Source organism: Aspergillus ruber, assembly GCF_000600275.1.
Source record: "Aspergillus ruber CBS 135680 unplaced genomic scaffold scaffold00013, whole genome shotgun sequence".
In the NCBI taxonomy this organism is placed as follows: domain Eukaryota; kingdom Fungi; phylum Ascomycota; class Eurotiomycetes; order Eurotiales; family Aspergillaceae; genus Aspergillus; species Aspergillus ruber.
In genome coordinates this window covers 463,999-484,052 of record NW_024467309.1, presented here as the reverse complement: position 1 = coordinate 484,052, position 20,054 = coordinate 463,999, and the positions used below count along the sequence as shown (strand labels likewise).

The 20,054-nt window shown below is 46.7% G+C and overlaps 9 protein-coding genes across 9 annotated transcripts in view; 6 read left to right on the top strand and 3 right to left on the bottom strand.

The window, feature by feature from the left end:
• Nucleotides 1-356: 356 nt before the first annotated feature.
• EURHEDRAFT_412524 (uncharacterized protein) lies at nucleotides 357-1,298 on the top strand. Its single transcript, XM_040781928.1, has 2 exons — nucleotides 357-562; nucleotides 667-1,298. Exons 1-2 carry the CDS (start codon nucleotides 424-426, stop codon nucleotides 999-1,001), a joined length of 474 nt encoding a protein of 157 aa, XP_040638884.1. The 5' UTR covers nucleotides 357-423; the 3' UTR covers nucleotides 1,002-1,298.
• Nucleotides 1,150-3,280, bottom strand: EURHEDRAFT_500644 (Zn(II)2Cys6 transcription factor; the record flags this gene model as incomplete). Its single annotated transcript, XM_040785748.1, has 6 exons — nucleotides 3,157-3,280; nucleotides 3,075-3,104; nucleotides 2,921-3,015; nucleotides 2,013-2,865; nucleotides 1,473-1,951; nucleotides 1,150-1,408 (listed from the first exon to the last, which is right to left on the bottom strand). The coding sequence occupies exons 1-6, from the start codon at nucleotides 3,184-3,186 to the stop codon at nucleotides 1,150-1,152; spliced, it is 1,746 nt and encodes a 581-aa protein (XP_040638883.1). The 5' UTR covers nucleotides 3,187-3,280.
• Nucleotides 3,281-3,669: 389 nt separating this feature from the next.
• EURHEDRAFT_537704 (NmrA/HSCARG family protein) lies at nucleotides 3,670-4,715 on the top strand (the record flags this gene model as incomplete). The annotated part of the gene is made up of 3 exons (XM_040787344.1): nucleotides 3,670-3,843; nucleotides 3,903-4,326; nucleotides 4,378-4,715. The coding sequence occupies 3 exons, from the start codon at nucleotides 3,670-3,672 to the stop codon at nucleotides 4,713-4,715; spliced, it is 936 nt and encodes a 311-aa protein (XP_040638882.1).
• A 536-nt stretch (nucleotides 4,716-5,251) lies between these two features.
• Nucleotides 5,252-6,043, top strand: EURHEDRAFT_68309 (glutathione S-transferase). Its single transcript, XM_040787622.1, has one exon. The coding sequence runs from the start codon at nucleotides 5,401-5,403 to the stop codon at nucleotides 5,875-5,877; it is 477 nt and encodes a 158-aa protein (XP_040638881.1). The 5' UTR covers nucleotides 5,252-5,400; the 3' UTR covers nucleotides 5,878-6,043.
• An 870-nt stretch (nucleotides 6,044-6,913) lies between these two features.
• On the top strand, nucleotides 6,914-8,667 carry EURHEDRAFT_456060 (cytochrome P450; the record flags this gene model as incomplete). Its single annotated transcript, XM_040784328.1, has 3 exons — nucleotides 6,914-7,117; nucleotides 7,178-7,450; nucleotides 7,504-8,667. 3 exons carry the CDS (start codon nucleotides 6,914-6,916, stop codon nucleotides 8,665-8,667), a joined length of 1,641 nt encoding a protein of 546 aa, XP_040638880.1.
• Nucleotides 8,369-9,486, bottom strand: EURHEDRAFT_523362 (uncharacterized protein; the record flags this gene model as incomplete). The annotated part of the gene is made up of 3 exons (XM_040786889.1): nucleotides 8,369-9,114; nucleotides 9,169-9,401; nucleotides 9,456-9,486. The coding sequence occupies 3 exons, from the start codon at nucleotides 9,484-9,486 to the stop codon at nucleotides 8,752-8,754; spliced, it is 627 nt and encodes a 208-aa protein (XP_040638879.1). The 3' UTR covers nucleotides 8,369-8,751.
• A 2,117-nt stretch (nucleotides 9,487-11,603) lies between these two features.
• EURHEDRAFT_68292 (uncharacterized protein) lies at nucleotides 11,604-12,364 on the bottom strand. Its single transcript, XM_040787621.1, has 2 exons — nucleotides 11,738-12,364; nucleotides 11,604-11,677 (listed from the first exon to the last, which is right to left on the bottom strand). The coding sequence occupies exons 1-2, from the start codon at nucleotides 12,111-12,113 to the stop codon at nucleotides 11,637-11,639; spliced, it is 417 nt and encodes a 138-aa protein (XP_040638878.1). The 5' UTR covers nucleotides 12,114-12,364; the 3' UTR covers nucleotides 11,604-11,636.
• Nucleotides 12,365-13,326: 962 nt separating this feature from the next.
• Nucleotides 13,327-15,404, top strand: EURHEDRAFT_386508 (arylsulfotransferase family protein). Its single transcript, XM_040779687.1, has 4 exons — nucleotides 13,327-13,577; nucleotides 13,640-13,777; nucleotides 13,826-14,295; nucleotides 14,349-15,404. The coding sequence occupies exons 1-4, from the start codon at nucleotides 13,491-13,493 to the stop codon at nucleotides 15,193-15,195; spliced, it is 1,542 nt and encodes a 513-aa protein (XP_040638877.1). The 5' UTR covers nucleotides 13,327-13,490; the 3' UTR covers nucleotides 15,196-15,404.
• Nucleotides 15,405-17,384: 1,980 nt separating this feature from the next.
• The window catches only part of EURHEDRAFT_500634 (MFS general substrate transporter), a 6,704-nt gene continuing 4,034 nt past the window's right edge, over nucleotides 17,385-20,054 (top strand). The window contains exons 1-7 of the mRNA XM_040785747.1: nucleotides 17,385-17,840; nucleotides 17,891-18,005; nucleotides 18,069-18,205; nucleotides 18,260-18,561; nucleotides 18,610-18,988; nucleotides 19,039-19,169; nucleotides 19,231-19,469. Of these exons, the coding sequence (XP_040638876.1) occupies nucleotides 17,739-17,840; nucleotides 17,891-18,005; nucleotides 18,069-18,205; nucleotides 18,260-18,561; nucleotides 18,610-18,988; nucleotides 19,039-19,169; nucleotides 19,231-19,469 (1,405 nt within the window). The 5' untranslated portion in view covers nucleotides 17,385-17,738. The remainder of the gene's footprint in view (nucleotides 17,841-17,890; nucleotides 18,006-18,068; nucleotides 18,206-18,259; nucleotides 18,562-18,609; nucleotides 18,989-19,038; nucleotides 19,170-19,230; nucleotides 19,470-20,054) is intronic.

Here is a 20,054-nt window from a genome sequence, read left to right as displayed (position 1 = left end):
GCCACCTGCGTAGAGTGGCCAAATAATTCCAATCCCAAGATTTGAAAGTAGAGTAACAAGAAGGTAACAACAACTCAGCCGCAGTTTACGACCAGAAAGAAAGAGGGGCGGGTGGGGTAGACGGGGAGTCCAGTTGGGCGAACGAATTGCAGGGACGCAGAGGCGAGTGCAAGGTAAAGAAGATGGAGGGAGGAAGGATGGAGAAGTGAGATAGGAGGTCGAGCAGAGCGAGGTCGGGTCTTTTATATCAGGGCAACTGAGGGGAGGAAGGGGGTTACGTGACGGCGTATCGGGAGACTAGACCAGAAACTGCAAAATAACCGGAATAGGGAATTCACAGGTCCTCGTTTTACATCAACAACAGCAATTCTTTAGTCCTGCGTAGCACTTGGTCACCACTTATACTATTCTGCTATCACTACAATGCAATCCCGTTTACTCCACTCCATCCGCTCCGCCTCCTCTACCTCCACTCCGAGGGACCCTTTACCAATCCTGGTCTGCGGGAGAAGCCCCCGCGTCGCTTCAGCCGTATCCGCCGGCTTGCGGCCCGACTATGATGGTAAATTACCCCCCTACCCCATGAAGAAGCCTGGCTGTACTCCGTATATCATGACCATAATCGCATTGTAGATTCAATTAATTGATTGATAACCCCTAAAACAGTAATCCACTCAGTCTCATCCCCCCAAGCTGGCGCACTCGATATCCCCGCCTTCCTCCGTCGTGGTGGTAATACTACTGCTTCTGCTTTTACAGGTCTGACCCCACCCGTGGCCATCCTGGTTGGCGGTGGGTATACAGTTCACGATATGGAGATTATGCGCGAGGCCTGTCGTGGTCGTGATCCTGTTGTCTGGTTGAAGGTGAAGAAGGATATGCCGGGACCGTTGCCACCGTTGGAAGTGTATGGAGCGGAGGTGGGGAGGATGGCGAGGGATTATTTGAATGGGCTACGGGATCGGGGGGAGTTGTGGGGTGGGGGGGGTTATCATATTTAGAATTATGGGTAGAGGTGTTGTAGCTACTATGCATATCAGGGGGGAGTGCAGTTATATGTGTGAGTATATGACTGGTCAAATCTGAACGGAAGCGAAGATATAGAAATGGGACTATATGTCGCTAATTAGTCAACCCGAAGGACAATGACTAGTTATCACCATTATCCGGGAATATTTCGAGTGGGATACCGGCGGTTAAGGCGGCTTCCATCGGGGAATCAAACGGGAGAGTAAGCCGGTTGATGAGGTCGATAAAGTTGTTTACTTGTGCGTCTTTGATGAGCCATGTCTGTGACACAAGCTGCTTGATGGTTCTGATATCTTGTAGAAGACTGTTGGAGTCTGGTAAAGCACGGCCCAGCCGGAGGGAGATCACAAATACTAGCGTGATATGGAAAAGACAATACCTGCCATAGATTAGGGAAGAACAGGTTAAATTGACAAAGGAGAAGCAGTGGTTCAAGAACATACAAAAAGAAAGATGCGGCCAGTCGTAAATGCGCGCCGCTATCGATGCTCTTGCGGACCAGATCTAGGGATTCTCGAGCAGCATATAGACACCGTAATCCGTTTTCTCGAAAGACATCATTCGCGTTGTTTTCATACCCTTCATCTTTGCAATTAATTTTCACCCACTGTAGGAGATACGGTCGCCACAGTATAATCCGCAGGTTTCTGTCGCAAATTTGGAGCCGGTCACCGGAGAACCTCAACCACTCTGACCGGGGTGCATAATCCCCGTCTATTAAATAAGATGGATGGGAGGCCCGGCAGTCATCAATCATCTTCTCCATATCTTGCATTTCGGTGATAGAAATGTTCGGCTTTGCCACTAGACGGCGGTATATAGCGTTTGCCATAGCGTGGAATCGGGACTGGCCAATTAAGCCGGAATACAACGTCGGTCCATTTACCTCGGAAGGTAACGAAGGGGTCGTGGCATCGAGGTCCTTCCATCAGATACTAGTTAGGAATCGACTATATTTGAGGGATCTAATGACGCGACTATACCTCATCATGCACATTAAGCACTTGTCTAGTGCTTATTTCACTGTTGGTTGGCAGCAGGAGAGGAAGGCCGAAGGTTTTGGCAGCGCAGCTGTCGAAAATGTAGATGGTCCACCATACTCGCCGTCTCATTTCTCTTTCAAAAACTGTAGAGTACAATTCCGGACTCTCCCGGTGAAGCCTGAGGCCAATAGCCATCCGCACAGCAACGGAGAGATACTGCAGCCCTGCGTCAGGCATGCCCTGTTTTTGTGCAAAATCACTCAAGAGCAAGAGCGCCTGTAAGAGCGTCAAGTTTCCTGCCTCCATTAATGAGACTTTCTGCAGAAGATCTTTCGCTTGATGGTAGAGATCCAGGTCGGTATTGGAGTGGACATTTCCTAGCGTCCACTCTCCCATTGCCATTAACGCTTTGTGCAGGATCTGCCACGCCAGGCTGGGAGGGTTAAGCGCGCGGGCGTTAAGCTCAGCTCTGAATGTTGGCTGGTGTATGACAGGATGACCTGGATGGTAGTTCATGAAATATGCATCGACGTATGTTTCCTCGTTGGGGGGTTGGCAACGACCTCCCTGGGCCAAATTTAGGCTTGGTTCCTGAAACACTGTACTAACTTCATGAGAAAACTCATTGTCGGCTGATGTTGGGAGAGAGTACAAGAACTGGTCGGGAGAAGCCACTGGCGCTGTAGTCACGCCCAGATCATCTGGAGAAAAGTTGTCTAAGGGTAACAGGAAATTCTCAGCGCGTTGGTCCTCCACCAGAGAATGGACAATTCGTTCCACATCCCCCGTTGGAAATAGTCTCGCCAAGGCGGTCTCATATATACCCAATCGCTCTTCAATACCTGTGAGGTGGCTACGACTCTAGTTGTTAGACTGGGTAACTGGGTGGAAAATCAGCCGGCACTCACGCTCTAGTCAATGGGGTTCGGGAGACCTTCGGTGCATAAGTACACTCCTTCTGGTTATACCTGCATTCTGCGCATGTCGGCCGTTCCTTCGAACACTGCAAAGTCATCAGCATCGGTCATAACTTGAGCCACCAAAGCTACATTATATATTTACCTTCGATTTCCGGGCCCTGCATTCATTACACTGGCAGCTCATTAACATGAATTTGTGTCGATGGGGCATTGAGAGTACTTACAGATAAGATATGTGGATTGCGAGGAGCCATTGGCACTTAATATTATCGTAGATACCCCAGATTATCCCCGATCACATCAGATCCCGGTCCGGAGCAACTAGCTCGGGCAGGACAGTGGAATGCCAGACCGAGTCACGGAACCTTTTTTTTGCATCCCAGGTATTTTTATTTGTTCTGGGTTTCGATTACCAATGTGTGACTAAGTGCTCTCGGTGTGAACCAGCGGATTAGCCTAGTCCGAGCTCCACTCGGAGTCCGAAGATATTGCTATTCTAACCTATATCCGGGGTAATTAACATTGGCCGGTTTCTATGATTTTCGGCTCACCAAGGTATAACTTCGGACTCGCGTGCATCACTGTACGAAGTCGTAGCGCTTACACTCATTGCTGCCCCCACCGTCTCTCTGTACTCCGTGTATCTGGCTATAAAGAGTATCATAGTCAATTGAATTAATTTATTATATTCAGATTTCTGAGTCTAAATTTCTCTCTGCATCTCGCATCAGTTCACCATGTCTAAGCTCATTACCATCTTTGGCGCCACCGGCAACCAGGGACGTTCCGTAATCAAGGCCATCCTTGCCGATGCTGCGGTGTCGAAGGAATTCAAGATCCGGGGTATTACCCGGGATGTCTCCAAACCTGCTGCCCAGGAGTTGGTGAAGCAAGGAGTTGAAGTCAAAAGTGTGCGTCATGTTTTCTGCTCCCCTTACCCAAGTGTCATCCTAATTGACCGCTTTACCAGGCCAATATGGACTCGACTGCTTCCATCCTCGATGCAATCGGCGGCTCCCACACGGTGTTCTTCATTACCACCTCATGGAGCGAGAACGAAGGCGGCCCGGAAGTCGAGCTGACCCACGGCACTAATGTCACCAACGCTGCTAAGGAGGCCGGTGTTGAGCACATCATCTACTCCTCTCTGCTCAACGTTACCGAGATCTCTGGTGGCTGTCTCACACATGTGCCTCACTTTGACCTGAAGCAAAAGGTTGAGAAGTACATCCGTTTTTCTGGTGTCCCGGCCACATTCGTCCTACCAGGCTACTTCATGTCCAACTTTGCAGCATTTGGTATGATCCGTAAGGATGACGACGGCGTTTATAATCTCGCGTTTCCAGTCACCAACAACGCCAAGTTCCTTCTGATCGACGTTCCCGAAGATCTCGGTGCGTTCTTCGTTTCCTTGTATACGTGGGATAATTGACTAACAGTGACAGGCAAATTCGTCCTCGCAGCCATCAAGAAGCGCACTGAGCTTATCGGTGCCCAGATCTTGGCTTCTGCCGATTATTACACTCCCACTCAGATCCTAGCCGACTTCGAAGCGGTTACTGGAAAGAAGACCCGATATGTGCAGGTAGATGCGGAGACATACAAGGGATTCTTGCCGGTCCCGGTTGCCGACGAGCTTTTGGAGAACCACCTTTTTATTGAAGATCCTGGATACTACAATGGTCACAGCTTGGAGGATAGTAAAAGGCTGCTGTCGGGCTTGGGTTTGAAAACGACCTCTTGGAAGGAGTATGTGCAAAAGCACGAGGAAGCTCTAGCCTGAGCGAATTCTATCGAAGATTATGTATAGCACTTCATAACAGATGCATTATACAGCTAGGAATATAAGGATTTATTTCAATGATATTTTTTATACAATAACAAGTAAGAACGCAAGATATGTGATATGTACATATTCGAGAAGACTTATGTGAGGTCTTGATACCTTCTAAGCATTTACTGTCGTCTCAACGTATCACCTATCTTGACAGTGGTGAGACCACTTCGAAATGACATCTGGAGGCTGGCTACCAATGAGCAACATCAATGATCTGAATCAAAAATTTCTAAAATAACAACATTCCGTTCTGGAAGCTTCTTGAAGTTCTGAAATAAATTTCGATCTACTATTCAATTCTGAATATTTCCACCGTCACTGAACAGATGAATGACTTCCCAAAACGGCAAGTGTCAGCACTGGATCTATCACACGATTCCTTTCAGAGCACAGGATGATATCGAACGACAGATATGCACTCCGTGCTGGCGTAATTAGATTCGCTCCGGTGACAACATAGAGCCGACCCCATTCTTCGGTCCATAGAAGCGTACAGCCTGATTAGCATGGATACGAGATATCCGAGTCAATAAAGACATCTCCGCTTTTGGTTATTTAGAGGAGATTTAGATCCTCCTTTCTCGCTAATAATTATAGCAGTTCTACCTTCAATTAACTACAGATTATCACAATGCCTCGTGACATGAGACCAACCAAGCTCTATGGGGGCTACCTTGGTCCGAACCCACTCAAAGCATCCTTCATCCTCTCGGAGCTCGATATCTTCGAATATGAAGTCATCAACCCTAACAGCCGCCTCCCAGCCATCCACGACCCCAATACCGGCATCACCATCTGGGAATCCGGCGCCATCCTCGAGTACATTCTCGACACCTACGACAAAGAGCACAAGCTCAGCTTTGCCCCTGGCACGAAGGAATTCTACCAAGCTCGTCAGTGGCTATACTACCAGGTTACTGGTCAGGGCCCGTACTACGGCCAAGTTGTCTGGTTCAAGCGGTACCATGCAGAGCGGGTGGACAGTGCGGTACAGCGCTATGTGAACGAGATCAAACGTGTATCAAAAGTGTTGGACGAGTGGTTGGAACGCAGAGAGTGGCTTTTTGGTGATAAAATGTCGTATGCTGATTTAGCGTTTGTGCCATGACAAAATAATGTGCAGACCATATTGTCTGATGAGGGGTATGATGGGAAGGAAATTCCGCATATGACGGCGTGGTTAAAGAGGATGACTGAGAGGCCGAAGATGAAGGAATTGGTTGAGGTTCAAGGGAGGCTGTTTCAGGAGATGCAGGAGAAGTTTTTGGGTTAGTGAGGCTCCTGCAGGTGGAATAGTAATGTACATTTTTGGGTCTGTAAAAGCGTTCAATGGTATGTTGACGAATATTCCGTAAACTAAGCCTAAATGATTTGTTTATTCCAGATATTCAGAATGCAATCATTCAAATCCAAGTCATACATACTGCCTTTCCTCTCATTCTTATACTTCTCGTCGACATGCCACCTGACTTGTGCATTCACAATTGTGTTGGTGACTAATCAATGCAAGTAAATACACATGCCAGCCTCGGGATCTTCTCCCTTGACAATTTATCATATATTTTCGTGCAATGGACACGTCGAGATAGTCAGGGATTCGCCCCGCTTCTTGCACAGGGTTTCCAGCAGGCAGGACAAGCTAACCTCTCACCGTCACTTCACCGAACAACAGCGATCGAAATTCCTCCGATGGTGACATACCATTTGATCGTCGCTCGCATTGTATACGCATACGCCTGGCATACACATGCTGCAAGATCTCGAGTCCCGGTCAAATCTTAAATCAAGCATAGGTTGAAGGATCGTTCGGGCAATTGATTCGATGACCGACTGGGCATCTCGGCTAGGCTCTCCTGTCAAAGTGGGACCGAGATCTCGCACTTGTTCGGGGGATCTCTGCGGGTCTTCAGCACTGACCAAGTGCGATTTTTTTGTGGGAAGGGGGGTTCATGATTACTTTGGCTCTGATGTCAGTGGCATAAAAGGATAGAAGACTCCCTGATGTGGGTGGGCTATGAACTGATGCGGGATCCATTCACATGCAAATTCTTTACATCCGGTCTTTTTCTCTTAGACCACGGAACATACGGAATACCGGCAATTCCCATCGTCACTCGCATGCTCGATCTTCGTTGATTCCCAAAATGGCGCGACCCAGTATCCACTTCGGGGTTGTTTACTTCAGTATTGCAGCTCTGGTATATTTAAGACCCGAGTATAGAGTGCTCGACTCGCCCGTCTTGACGTTCATCGGGTTGTCAATTATTGCAACAGCACTTCGGATCATCTATGATTTAAGTTTATATCCTCAATTTTTCACACCTCTCAAACAATTACCGACACCACCGGTGAGATCACTTGCCTACACTTTAGCCCGTCAAAGGGGATTGCTCTGACCGTTTGGACAGACGCGAACATGGCTCCGAGGCAACACGAAATCTATCTTCCTGGAGACTCCCCTGGATGAAATGGCGGACTGGATCAGAAATGTGCACAACGACGGGTTGATTCGTTATTACATGGTTGGAAACCTAGAACGTGTTCTTTTGACGTCCCCCAAAGCCCTCAGTGAGGTGCTCGTTCACAAGGCGTATGATTTCTGCAAGCCTGAACTAGTCCAGCTTCAATTGAGGCGTGTTACGGGGAATGGGCTCCTTCTTGCGGAGGGGGATGAGCATAAGGTGAGACTATTTCATTATAGCTTCCCACTAAAGTATATTAACTCCGTCTGCAGCTACAACGAAAGAATCTTATGCCAGCGTTCTCCTACCGCCATGTCAAAGACCTTTACCCGGTATTCTGGGCGAAGAGCGCCGAAATGGCAAACCTGATCGAGCAAGATGTCAAATCCCGAAATAACCCAGAAGACAACGTCGTCCAGATTGGTAACTGGGCCAGCAGAGCGACTTTGGATATTGTCGGTCTTGCAGGAATGGACCATGACTTTGAGTCTCTACAGGACCCCGACAATGAGCTCAATCGGCAGTACCGTCGATTCTTCGATGACGACCCAAAAATGACCAGAATAATCGTGCTCCTAGGTTTGTTCGCAGTCGACCTGAAAATCCTTCAGAAACTGCCCGTCCGACGTAACAAGATCGCCCAAGAAACGTCAGGGTTCCTCCGCAGCGTCGCTCGGCAAATCATCCATGAAAAGCGCGAGAAAATAGAGAGCAAAACCGAAAACAACGGAGTTGACATAATCTCTGTCGCCCTACAAAGCGGTACCTTCACAGAAGAAAATCTAGTCGACCAAATGATGACCTTCCTAACGGCCGGCCACGAAACAACATCCACAGCCATGCAATGGGCCATCTACGCCCTCTGCAAACATCCAGACATCCAATCCCGTCTCCGCGAAGAAATCCGCACAAGCCTCCCCTCCATTTCCTCTGCCTCACTAGCCCCCTTATCCGCTGCAACCCTCGACTCCCTTCCCTACCTCAACGCCGTCTGCAATGAAGTTATCCGCTTCTACCCCTCCGTCCCAGCGACAGTCCGCATCGCCTCCCGCGACACCACCATCACCGGCGTCCCGATCCCCAAAGATACCTTCTTCATGATCTCCCCGCACATAATCAACCGACAAGAGGAATTCTGGGGGCCCGAAGCAGCTACATTCAACCCAGAACGGTGGATCGATCCCAACACAGGACGCACGAATAAGACCGGCGGGACGAGTAATAACTACGCTTTGTTGTCCTTCCTTCATGGGCCGAGGAGTTGTATCGGGCAGGGGTTTGCGAAGGTTGAGCTGGCTTGTCTGGTTGCCACGATGGTGGGCAAGTTTGAGATGGAACTGAGGGATCCGAACGCGAAGTTGGAGATCAGGAAGGGTGCGACGGTACATCCTAGGGATGGGGTTATGGCAAGGTTGACGCCGTTGGAGGGGTGGTGATTAACAGAGCGAAGGCACCATGGCACCGCACTTGTCTGTAGAAATGGATGCTTGCAAATTTGGTCAGCAGTTAATACAGCCAACTTATCCAATGGTTCTTACCTCTAGGAAGTCATCAGCGGTTGTTGGCGGGGCGCCGGCGAAGTCCTCAGCAAGCAGGCCAATCGTGTCACGTACTCTAGCTGGTCGCTCAAGCCAAAGCAGTCTCCGGGCTGCGTTGTAGACAGCCTGAATGTCTTTGGCCTTGCTGTGTATGCTATTTTTAGGCTTCTTTAGGAGAGATTCGCTAATACCGGCTGTAACCAAGTCAGCTAAACCCTGCGTTGTGCCGGATTGGTTCTTACTGGTCTTCACATCGCCCTCTTCAGTTGTTAAAATATTTTCATCTGTAAAACCACCATAGCAGACGTCCAGGTCTTTGTGAAGATATCTGAGGCCCTTGAGGATCTTCGAAAAAGTCAGTTCAAGCCCTTTACATTTTGTGGTTCATTTGGAACATACCACTTTGCAAATCATTGCCATTTCCACTTCACTGAGCTGATATACTTGCCAAAGCTGTCCAATCTCACTCAATGTGATCCCGCAATGTCCATAATAAAAGTAAACATTGCCCTTAGCAACAAATATTTCCCTGGCAATCAATAAGCTAGGGTGGGAAACTTGGAATAAGTGATAGACAGGGATTTCTTTTCCTTCAGTATTGCAGTGGCTGATGTATCCAACTGGCAACCCATCTTGGAACTCAATAGAGTCAAATTCCCCTCCATGAGCGGCCTAAACCGACAAACAGTCGATCATGCCGGTCATATGGTGAGCCATGCTTAATGAATTCACTTTTCCATTGTCTTGTTGCACTGGAGTCGAGGAGAAGATCGTCCCAGGTATGATGGTTGATGTAACGGCTCAGCCCAGCGCCTTCATCAGCAAACATCATCAACACGGCAAACAATACCATGAAAGCAATCAAGACAAACAAGCTGCTTAGCGAGACCACACACAACCATATGGGACTTCTTCATGTAAATAGACTTGCCTCTATCTTTCTTTTCTTCTCCAGATTCGATATTCTCGTCGATGGCTACTAGATGGTTTAGATAGGAATATCAATTCTTTAATATCTTCTAGCTAATGAGCCCGTGACAGTTGACCTGCGAACAGGCAAGTCAAAAGGTAGATCAAGCTTCTGTGCTGGTGCCATCAGGGCAGCGAATTTCTTTGGAGAGTCCTTAGGGCCGGAAATAAATGAGGGGATATGGAAATGTAAGCCCAAAACTGGGATTGCTATCTTATATTGGACTAAAATATAGCATAATAATTCTGTCTACAATCTCGAGCCTGAGCATAGAGTGGCTGCTACTATAAGTAGGCATATTTTACAGAGGAGACTTGCACACACGGGAATCAGACAAGAGAATCTATTTGATCAAGTCAACCCACCCAGACTGGTATTTAGAGATGATGTCAGCTTGGTTTGTGCGTATGGAAGACACCGACTCGACTCAGAGCTGGAGAGTCCTTCGGAGAATATGAGTGGCTGGTTAAGCTATATTTATCCGGTAAGTGTATAATTCATGATATATTATTATTATTTAATCAAGTTTATTGTCCATAACGAGCCTTAGAGCTATGATAGACCCTTATTCGTGGACTTGAGGCTGGTGGCTATTCTACAGTCTTTTATCCCCATAAGCTCCTGAGGCACTAGCTGTCACGGGCTCGGAATAGTAGATAATAATGAATCAATGTTCCTATCTAGACTATTGCAACCATCGACGAGGATATCGAATCTGGAGAAGAAAAGAGAAGAGGAAATCTATCTAGGTAATGAAGGGGTTTTATAAAGGTTGTTGGCGACATGGCTGAGTAGCAGCATTTGCGATGTATCATTCATTGCTGCAGTGTTGGGCCGTCATATATAGGTTGTCACAGCTTCAACGAAACAAGCTACTTATGAGGACTTTGACAATTTGCTGCCATATATTGGACTTTGGGACCCACTGAAAGCGTACCACATTGAGCGGATTCCTGGACTCCAGTGTCATGAAGTATGTTATTGCTGGAGTCTCCATTCATCATATGTTAATGTTTTATTGGCAGCATGTCTATCACTACCTCAGTGTGATCCACCGGACATGGGCATGTCTTTTCCCGGATGATATAACATATTTGATAGATCCAAGCTCAGTGCGAACTGTCGAGGGTCTAATGCCTGCATATTCAACAAAGGAGTGTGATTAACTTGTGGAACTTATGCAATCACAAATAATTTTCTCTTATGTTCAAGAAAAAACAGAAAGAGACTCTCTCCAAAACAGGCTCCTTGAGGTCCCTGGATGGCTGGTGTCTATCAATACACTCATTCAGGATCCTCTGTATCTGAAACAACCAGTGAAAGCCTTTCGAAACCTTCTCCCAAAACGGTTCAAGGGTACTATTAATGAGGCGATGCTCAAGCGTTGGAGCTCCCAGAACATGAAGGAACTCTCATCTTTCCAAGCTTCAGAGCATGCCTTCATTCCATTGCTTTCCAGAGTCAACCCATTTGCAGCCAGCATGGCACGGCTATGGCTATTTACTCCAAGGCACTTTGTCCAACCACATTCTGATAAGAAGTGCCACCAAACCATGGCAACACAGTCAACTGAGAGATTTAGTCTAGGGAGAATGGCTGCCCTTGCTCATCAACTTGGCTTTTCATCTGACGAAATACACACCCTCCGAACCCATGGCTTCAATCGAACGGATTCAAATCAAATGTTGCGAGCATTTTGTATTATTTCTTTCAATTCCTTTCTCAATTAATTATCTCGATGTATAATCAAAGCAAATGCCTCAGAACTACATTGCCATTTCCAGTCTGGTCAAGGTTATTGCAGAAGATCCTGCCGGTTCTTCTGGTATAATCCCGCAGCTCCTTCAAATTGCGGAAGAACTATATCTCACTGTGGTTTCCAGTACTGCGAGCCCAATCAATCAGGCCAACAATATTTATACGTATTCCTCGCACGGCCTGTAAATTCATATTAATATGATGTCACTGAAAACAACTTGGTACAGTACAGTACAGTACCACATTCAAGACAACTTCTTGGTAGAGGTTTAATCCTCACAGCGCGACAAAGTGAATGCCAAGCAGCAATGTTGTCCTCTGCCCCAAACCAGAGTTTGAACTCTTGAGTAAGCGCTTCCTGATACTGGTCCCAAGCTTGGGCTGAGTCCTTATCGCCTTTACGCCAACTGTAGAATCTTTGGAAGGACGAATACGATTCGTTCGATGGTATATTAGGATCAAATATAAAGCCGTCAAATGATTGAAAAAATCTGTTCAGTGGTGTTTTGGGTAGTTGAGGATGGGTGGGTGAGTCCCGGAGGTGTTGGCTGAGGGCCTCCTGGCTGCCAAACGAGCAGTCACAGAGACCACACCACACCATTGTAACACAGATCATATAGATCCTTTTTATGAGGTGTTGTAAGCCACTTCAGCATTTATCATTTGATCTCAGCTACCTCGCGTTGTTAAAACGAATCACAAAAGTACGCAATGGTGCTGTCACGGGCTCAATGACTAGTAGATAAAAGAGACTATTGAATCTGGAGGAGGAAAGGAAAGAAGGAGAAAGGCCTATTTACACAAGAAATCCATAGACGTTGTGTGGTGTCGCTAAGCTGCCGTTTGTCTTGATTTTCTGTATGGCATCGTTTGGCATGCCGATGTCGTTTGTCAATAGCAGCGCTAAGACACTGAGCAGATACCCAATCATATCAGCCGCCTGTGTTAGGCTCAGAAATACTCAGCAGCCTCCTGTCTTCTATTAAGAGTTGGTTCTAGTAGCCAAAAAAACAAACATGCAATGCAACATAAGCACCTACAAACTACCACCCACAATCAAAGACGCATCCTAACAGTGAGATATTGATGCCTCGAAAAGTGACACTTTATATGGAATACAGAGGTGCGGCGTTCGCCTACATGCGGCGCTCGCTTGCCGGTTACGTTACGCTACTAGTTATACCAGATGGTGGGTTTTCAGCTGAGAAGATCACTAAATGAGCTGAAATGGCGGTGGGGCTCACTGATAATGCACCCAAAGAGCCGTCTATTGCCCTACCATAGTAGGCAAGAGCGGCCGGTTCTTATCCTACCAGGGAACAATGTTTGTCAGTACTGTACTATAGAGGAGACAAGAAACCTCAATCAATCTCGCAATGGGCCGGGTTTACACCCCCGAACGGCGAATCCGACTGGATTCGAGGGCACGCAAGCTTTCACTTTTCGCTATTTTCGTATACTCCTAGGTATAGAACCCAGCGATCAAGTAGTCAAAAACAGGATCAACTTGGTACTTGGTACAAACAGAACAACGGAGGAGATTCAATAGCGTAGCGGATTAGTATCAAAAAATTATACTGAATAATTCCCCTGAACAGGTAGTGTATTGACTTGGTACCCCACAGTTCAGCTAGCCACAGATCCATTATTGTATTGTATTGCACTGATCTGACTTGTGGTTTTGGGTAATCTGACTGATCAGTTCTGGCAAGCCACAAAGCTCCGTCTTACATTACAGCCAGTCATCTTACCACCATACAAAACAGTGGGTCTTAATTTTCAGCAAGGTCCAAGCCATTACGGTATTTTTACTTCGGACCTTGAATTCCTAAACCACTACTGGTAATGCCTAAGCAAGGTCTGCTGATTATAGGGTTCTTAAATTTGAACACGAGCGTCAGAGAGGTTTGAGTAACTTCAGTTTAAGACTCTTTGTTCTTCCCCTAATCGAATCTTCCTGATAGCGTCCTTCGGCGGACTTCTATCCGGTAATATGACAGCAGTTTTTCTCATGTTTCTTTGGCTCTGCATTTCGCATGTTATTGCTCTTAACGATAGCACTGCGCTATGCTTCAAATCCGTACTACTCCCCTTTACACTTCTCCAATAAGCCAGCTGTGCATGACTAACTTACAAAAAAAGAGGCCAGACATCTGTGCTCCTGTCTTGAATGTGACCCATTATGAAGCTGGACAGGTTTCCCCGGGCTACCTGTTCGTAGCTCCTATGCATTTGCAAACTGGATCATCATCAGCCCCATACATCTACGATGGCTTTGGAGTGAGTATTCCATTACGTGATTCGGGCAACACTGACATGCGCATGTAGGAGTTGGTCTGGTCAGGTGCGGGAATCAACCAAGGTGAAGTGTACGATTTCGGCCCATGCCAAGTATCCGGTGAGGTCAAGTTATGCATGCTAGACATGCGTGATGGCAACCCACCTCAAGCAACGGGCCCGGTCCTCATCGTCGATCAACACTTGAAAGAAGTGGAAATTTTCGAACAGGTTGGGAGTACTCCATGGTTTGATGAACATGAACTGAAGACAGTCGACAATGGAATTGGTATCTTGACGATTTTTTATAAGCCACGATCATGGAATCTGTCCAACCTAGGCGGTCCGTCTGCAGGATACGTAATTACCAGCGGTTTCCAGGAGATTGACCTGGACACTCGCAGGGTCAACTTCTCCTGGGATGCATTGGATCACGTCGACGTCGAAGATTCGTATATGGAACTCGGCTCCACAGAGCAATGGGGAGACGGTTCTAGTCAACGCACTGCATGGGATTACTTGTACGTTTCCTGCTTGGGATGATGTAGGCATGTGTCCTTTAACAGATTACTAGTCACTTGAACTCCATCGACAAGAACAAAGACGGCGACTATTTGATATCTTCGCGCCACACGAGCACGGTCTACAAAATATCGGGCAAAAATGGCACTATACTCTGGCGGCTGGGAGGCAAAGCATCCGACTTCAACTTTGAGCCAGGTCTAAATTTCAGCTCCCAGCATCACGCACGGTGGCTAGTGTCGAATGAGTCCGTTGAAATTCTCTCGCTCTTCAATAATGCATTTGACAAGTACCATAAGACCGCGTTGTCATCCTCCGGTCTTGTTTTGCATCTAGATATGCAAACAATGCATGCGTCCCTTATCAATCGCTACCCTGCGCCACACGATCTACTTTCAAATAAGGAAGGCAGTGTGGACATTTTACCAAATGGGAATGCATTGTGTGACTGGGGTGCGTCGCCATTCTTGAGCGAGCATACGTGGGATGGGTCTCGGGTCGTATGGGAGGCTCATTTTGCGGACCAGAATGCCTTGACTTATCGTGCCTACAAAGCGAATTTCACTGCTACTCCATCATCCAATCCGGATGTCTTATCTATGGCACACACGAAATCTGGACCAACTGTGTGGTACGTATCGTGGAATGGCGCGACAGAGGTGCGGTCCTGGAGAATATATGCTTCATACAACGGGCTGGATGACCTGGAATTGATTGGTTGTTTCGAGAAAGACGGGTTTGAGACACAGATTGAGACAGATTCGTTTTTTGCTTGGGCAATCATCGAGGCTGTCGATGGGGTAGGCAACGGGATTCACAACACTACCTCGAGAGTCCGCGCAGCGCTTCCCTACACGCATCTAAGTCAGGAAGTTGGTCAAGCAGTTTTAGCACCCTGACCTCGACTGGACTGTTTGCAGCATTCTTAGCGAACTTTCTTCCGTGGAGACCTGCTCAGCACTAAGCGGGCTTTTTGTCTTGGTCTCAGTTTCTCAAGTGGACCGACCTGGTAAAGGACCAGAGTTCATGCTAGCTGTATTTACAAGTGGATCCACAGGATCGCAAACAAATCAAGTCAGGGAGACGATCTTCCTTTGTAATAACCCTGTGCCCCGTACAGTACGAATAGTTAACGTAATCCACGGCCATGTGACGAACACGGCTGAGTGACGAATTTTCGCCTCGCCCACCAACGTGTTGAGATTCTTCATCTTTTTCTACCATATCCTTCAAAATGCCTTTATCCCAAGAAAATCGCATGCAAATGGCTATTTCTGCATATAAAAACAAAAAAAAATCAAATCAATATTGAGAGCTGCTGAGATATATGGTGTATCTGAGGCTACTCTTCGTCGTCGACTTAAAGGAAAGAAACCACGCGCAGAAACACGTGCCAGTGGTCATAAATTGACATCTCTTGAAGAGGAAGTCCTTGTAAAGAGTCTGCTTGATGCAGATAAACGAGGCTTTTCAATTCGGCCTGAATACCTACGTGGAATGGCGCAGATTTTACTTCGTGATCGAACACAAAATTCAACTGCAACCCTTGGAGTTAACTGGGCATATTCCTTTACCAGACGCCGTCCTGAATTACGTACAAGATATAATCGAAGAATTACATACCAGCGGGCAAAACAGGAAGATCCAAACGTCATTAGACAGTGGTTTGAAACTGTACACAAAGCCATTGAGGAACATGGTATCCATGAGGATGACATCTGGAACTTTGATGAAACTGGCTTTGCGATGGGACTCTGTACAACATCTAAGGTGATTACTGCAGTGGAACGCAGTGAGAGACCTCGTACAGTTATCCAGGGGAATCGAGAATGGGTTACAATCATTGAATGTGTCAGTTCTAAAGGGATTTCTGCACCACCAGTGGTTATTTTAAAGGGAAAGGAACATCAGGCTGCTTGGTATCAAGAACCTGCACTCCTTCAGGATAGGAATCGAGACTGGAGGATTGCAAAGAGTGACAATGGCTGGACAACAGATGAGATAGGCCTTCACTGGCTAAAGGATGTGTTTGAACCATATTCCAAACACCATTCAACTGGTGCAAAGCGGTTGCTTATTCTTGATGGTCATTCTAGCCATCTAAGTGCAGAATTTGATACCTTCTGCAAAAAGAACACAATTATCTGTCTCTGCGTGCCACCTCATACATCTCATCTTCTTCAACCACTTGATGTTGGAGTCTTTGGGCCGCTTAAGCGCGCATACAGCAAACTGGTTGAGGCGTTGATGGTTGCTGGAAATAACCACATTGACAAGGAGGATTTCCTGCATCTATATCCTTCTGCACGCGAAAAGTTCTTTAATCAACAGAATATCAGCAGCGGCTTTGCGGGAGCTGGTCTTAAGCCGCTTGATCAAGACCAGGTTCTTGAAAAGATTACTTTTCAACTTCGTACACCAACACCACCACTTGTTGAAGGTTCAATATCATCTGCTTTTCAAACACCTCAGAATCCTTGCCAGCTTGATCACAAGATCCACAGCTTGCAAAGAAGCCTTAATTCAAGAAATCGCAAGCTTTCCAGTAGTCCAATGTCTCATATCTATCATCTTGAGAAGACTGCACAGATGCAAATGAGTATGAATGTTCTTCTTCATGAGCGAATCAAGGTTTTAGAGGCCGAGAATGAGCGGAAAACTAGAAAGAAGGCAAGGAGACATGCTAGTCTAGGGAATGATTTACTTTTATCAGTACAGGAAGGTGAAAATCGAACTCAGCAGCTTGGTTTGCAGCTTAATGAGGATATTGGCGATTCTACACCTAGGCCTCGTCAGCGAGCTCCATCACGCTGTAGTGGCTGTGGAACCATTGGACATACAATACGAAATTGTCCTAATAAATAACTATATATTCAACTAGTTAATAGTCGTATTTAATGGCATTGGTGGTTGAAAGCCTTTAAAAACATAGTGGGCGAGGCGAAAATTCGTCACTCGGCCGTATTCGTCACATGGCCGTGGACTACGTTAAATGTGTACGACTTACATAAGCTATTTTTACCACCGCCACTAAATCATCGATCCCAGCTGACCTGCGACCACCGAATAAATCTCCATCTAAAATGGCTGATCATCGTAGTCGTACAATACATGTATTATTTTCCGCTTTCCAGACTTCCACTTATCGTCCAACAGGTCCCTGGCTTATGAGCAAGCAATGGCAGGTTTATCTTAGGACGCATTCTGGCGTCCTTCAACTGCATATTACAGAGACGAAGCGGGTATAGGTGACGCCGACATTCACAGGTGGATCTGCAACATTATACTAGTTTTCAGCTCCGTATGTCGATGTGGGTCTTTTGAATGTCGACCTCAGCTATGTTTTGGAGCCTGTCGGTTTTGTAATTCATGGAGAAACAAAATTTTCTTCCTTTCTTCGCCTTCAGGATTAGGATTTAAGTCCAGTTTGAATTCAGCGGCAATGGGCAGAGGTCCACATGTTCCAATGGCCGGTGACACTGGCGCTAAGGCGGATGAAACGGCCCCTCTACTGCCATCTTCCGCAGAAGGGGATTCTCGCTCGGTAGGTTGATATTCTCTTTGGCCCAATCAATCACTGAAGAGAACTGGCAGGGACTGGACCACGCCGATGAAGTGGACGAGGAAAACCAGCCCACCATAGATGGGAGCAGTGGTAAAGAGGGAACTCGAAAGTTTCTCAATGGCTTTATTGCTATCCTCCTAATAGGTAGGCAGCAGCATAGTACAGCTGTTGAGTTATGATTACTTGTGCTAATTTGCCTGTTTGCAGGTGTTTTAGTTTCTCAAGCGGACACCAGTATCGTGCTTGTGACTTACGGACAGATATCCTCCGAACTCAATGACTTCCAGTCCGGAAGCTGGCTTATGACAAGCTACATGTTGGCACAGTGCATTGCGCAACCGTTGGTTAGCTGTGACATTACTGTTCAAGCCCAGAAGTCTATAGCTAACATGTGATAGTATGGAAAGCTGAGCGACATCTTCGGACGGAAATGTTGCCTCCAGGCCTCGTACATGATATTTGTAATCGGCACAATGGGCTCAGGACTGGCAAAGTCCATGTCTCAAATCATCTCGGCACGGGCTGTTCAGGGCTGTGGTGGTGCGGGCATGGTTTGTGTAGTGGCTATTCTTCTGACTGATCTTGTCCCTGTGCATGAAGTGGCACTGTACCGCTCGTATGTCAACGTCATACAAACTATAGGCCGGAGCTGTGGAGGCGCAGTCGGTGGCTACCTTGCACAAGTGATTGGTTGGAGATGGTACGTTAGCACTGGCTTGCTGCTTGTTCCAACTAACATCACTTGCAGGGTTTTTTTGGGCCAATGCCCGCTTGTTCTTGTTGCTCTCTGGCTTGTCAATAAGAAGCTGCCAGACATCACAAAGAGACCATCCAACAGACATAGTACATGGGATAAACTCAGGCGCGTTGACATTGCAGGAGCAATTTCTATGAGTCTCAGCATTGTATTTTCCTTACTCATACTTGATACGGGTGGGCAGAGGCTCCCATGGGATCATCCCATAATAATCGGTGCAGCTGCAATTGCTCTCGCGAGTGGCACTATGTTCGTTCTCATCGAAAATCACTGGGCGCAGGAGCCAATATTTCCACTCAGGTTGATAACACAATACCCCGTGGTCAATTCTTATACATTGATTGCGCTCCAGAATTTGACACAAATAGCTGTATGAACCCTAGCTAGACTGATTACCAAGGTGGCTGACAGTGCTGGCAGCTTATGGTTACAGTGCCACTGTACTGGCAAGTGACAAAGAATGCAAGTCCGGCTGCTGCAGGGTTTTATCTTATCCCGGCCATCATTGGCAATACGCTGGGTGGTCTTCTTACAGGCAGATGGATTATGAGGTCAGTCAAATACCCGAATTTCATAGATCGAAGTTCCTGTGCCTCGACTCATGACATCCAGATATCGCCGTTACAAACTGCCTATTGTGGTGGCATCAGTGAATTCGATGTTTACTTTTGCGTCGATAATCATCTACTGGCGTGGAAACACAAGCCCACTGGAAAGTCTACTAATCTTCTCCGGGGGTTTTGGAACGGGAATTGCTCACTCGGCAGTCTTTGTATCACTCGCGAATGGTGTGGCAGATGAGGACATAGCCATCGCAAGTTCAGGATTTTATCTCAGCGGAAATATTGGGGGTAGGCCTCGAAATGGTGCGGTCCCGGTCCTATAGTCGGCGACCAAGGACCGGACCACGCGGTCTTGCGGTCCTGAAATGTCAGGACCGGACCGGACCATGGTCCCTTGCGGTCCCTTGCGGTCTTGACCGCGGGGGACCGCAATTGCATAAAATTGCCAAGACTTTCCTTTTTCGGCTGGATAATTTGCTGATTCATCTGATTTTTTACCATTATTAAATACTGTCTTGGTTTGTATATCAAAATCTCCTGTAATCATACAGAGGTAAATAGTATTTTGCCAATTTCTTGGAGTTATACAATAATTTTTTACCAAACTACAGTTGGATTTAATGATCAATATACAACGCAATGCCTTTCAGTTATAGGTTGCCGTTAGATATGGATTTCATCAGCATTCAGCAGCCTACAGACCAGTTCATCTCATATACTACAGGCTGCTGGGTATATATATATATATATATACATGGGTAGACATTACGGAGTAAATATGAATTGCTGTGCAACTTCGGAATGTATATAAATATATGGCTATTTTTGCTTCGGAGATGGTTGATAGCGGAATGAGACTGATATAGATGATAT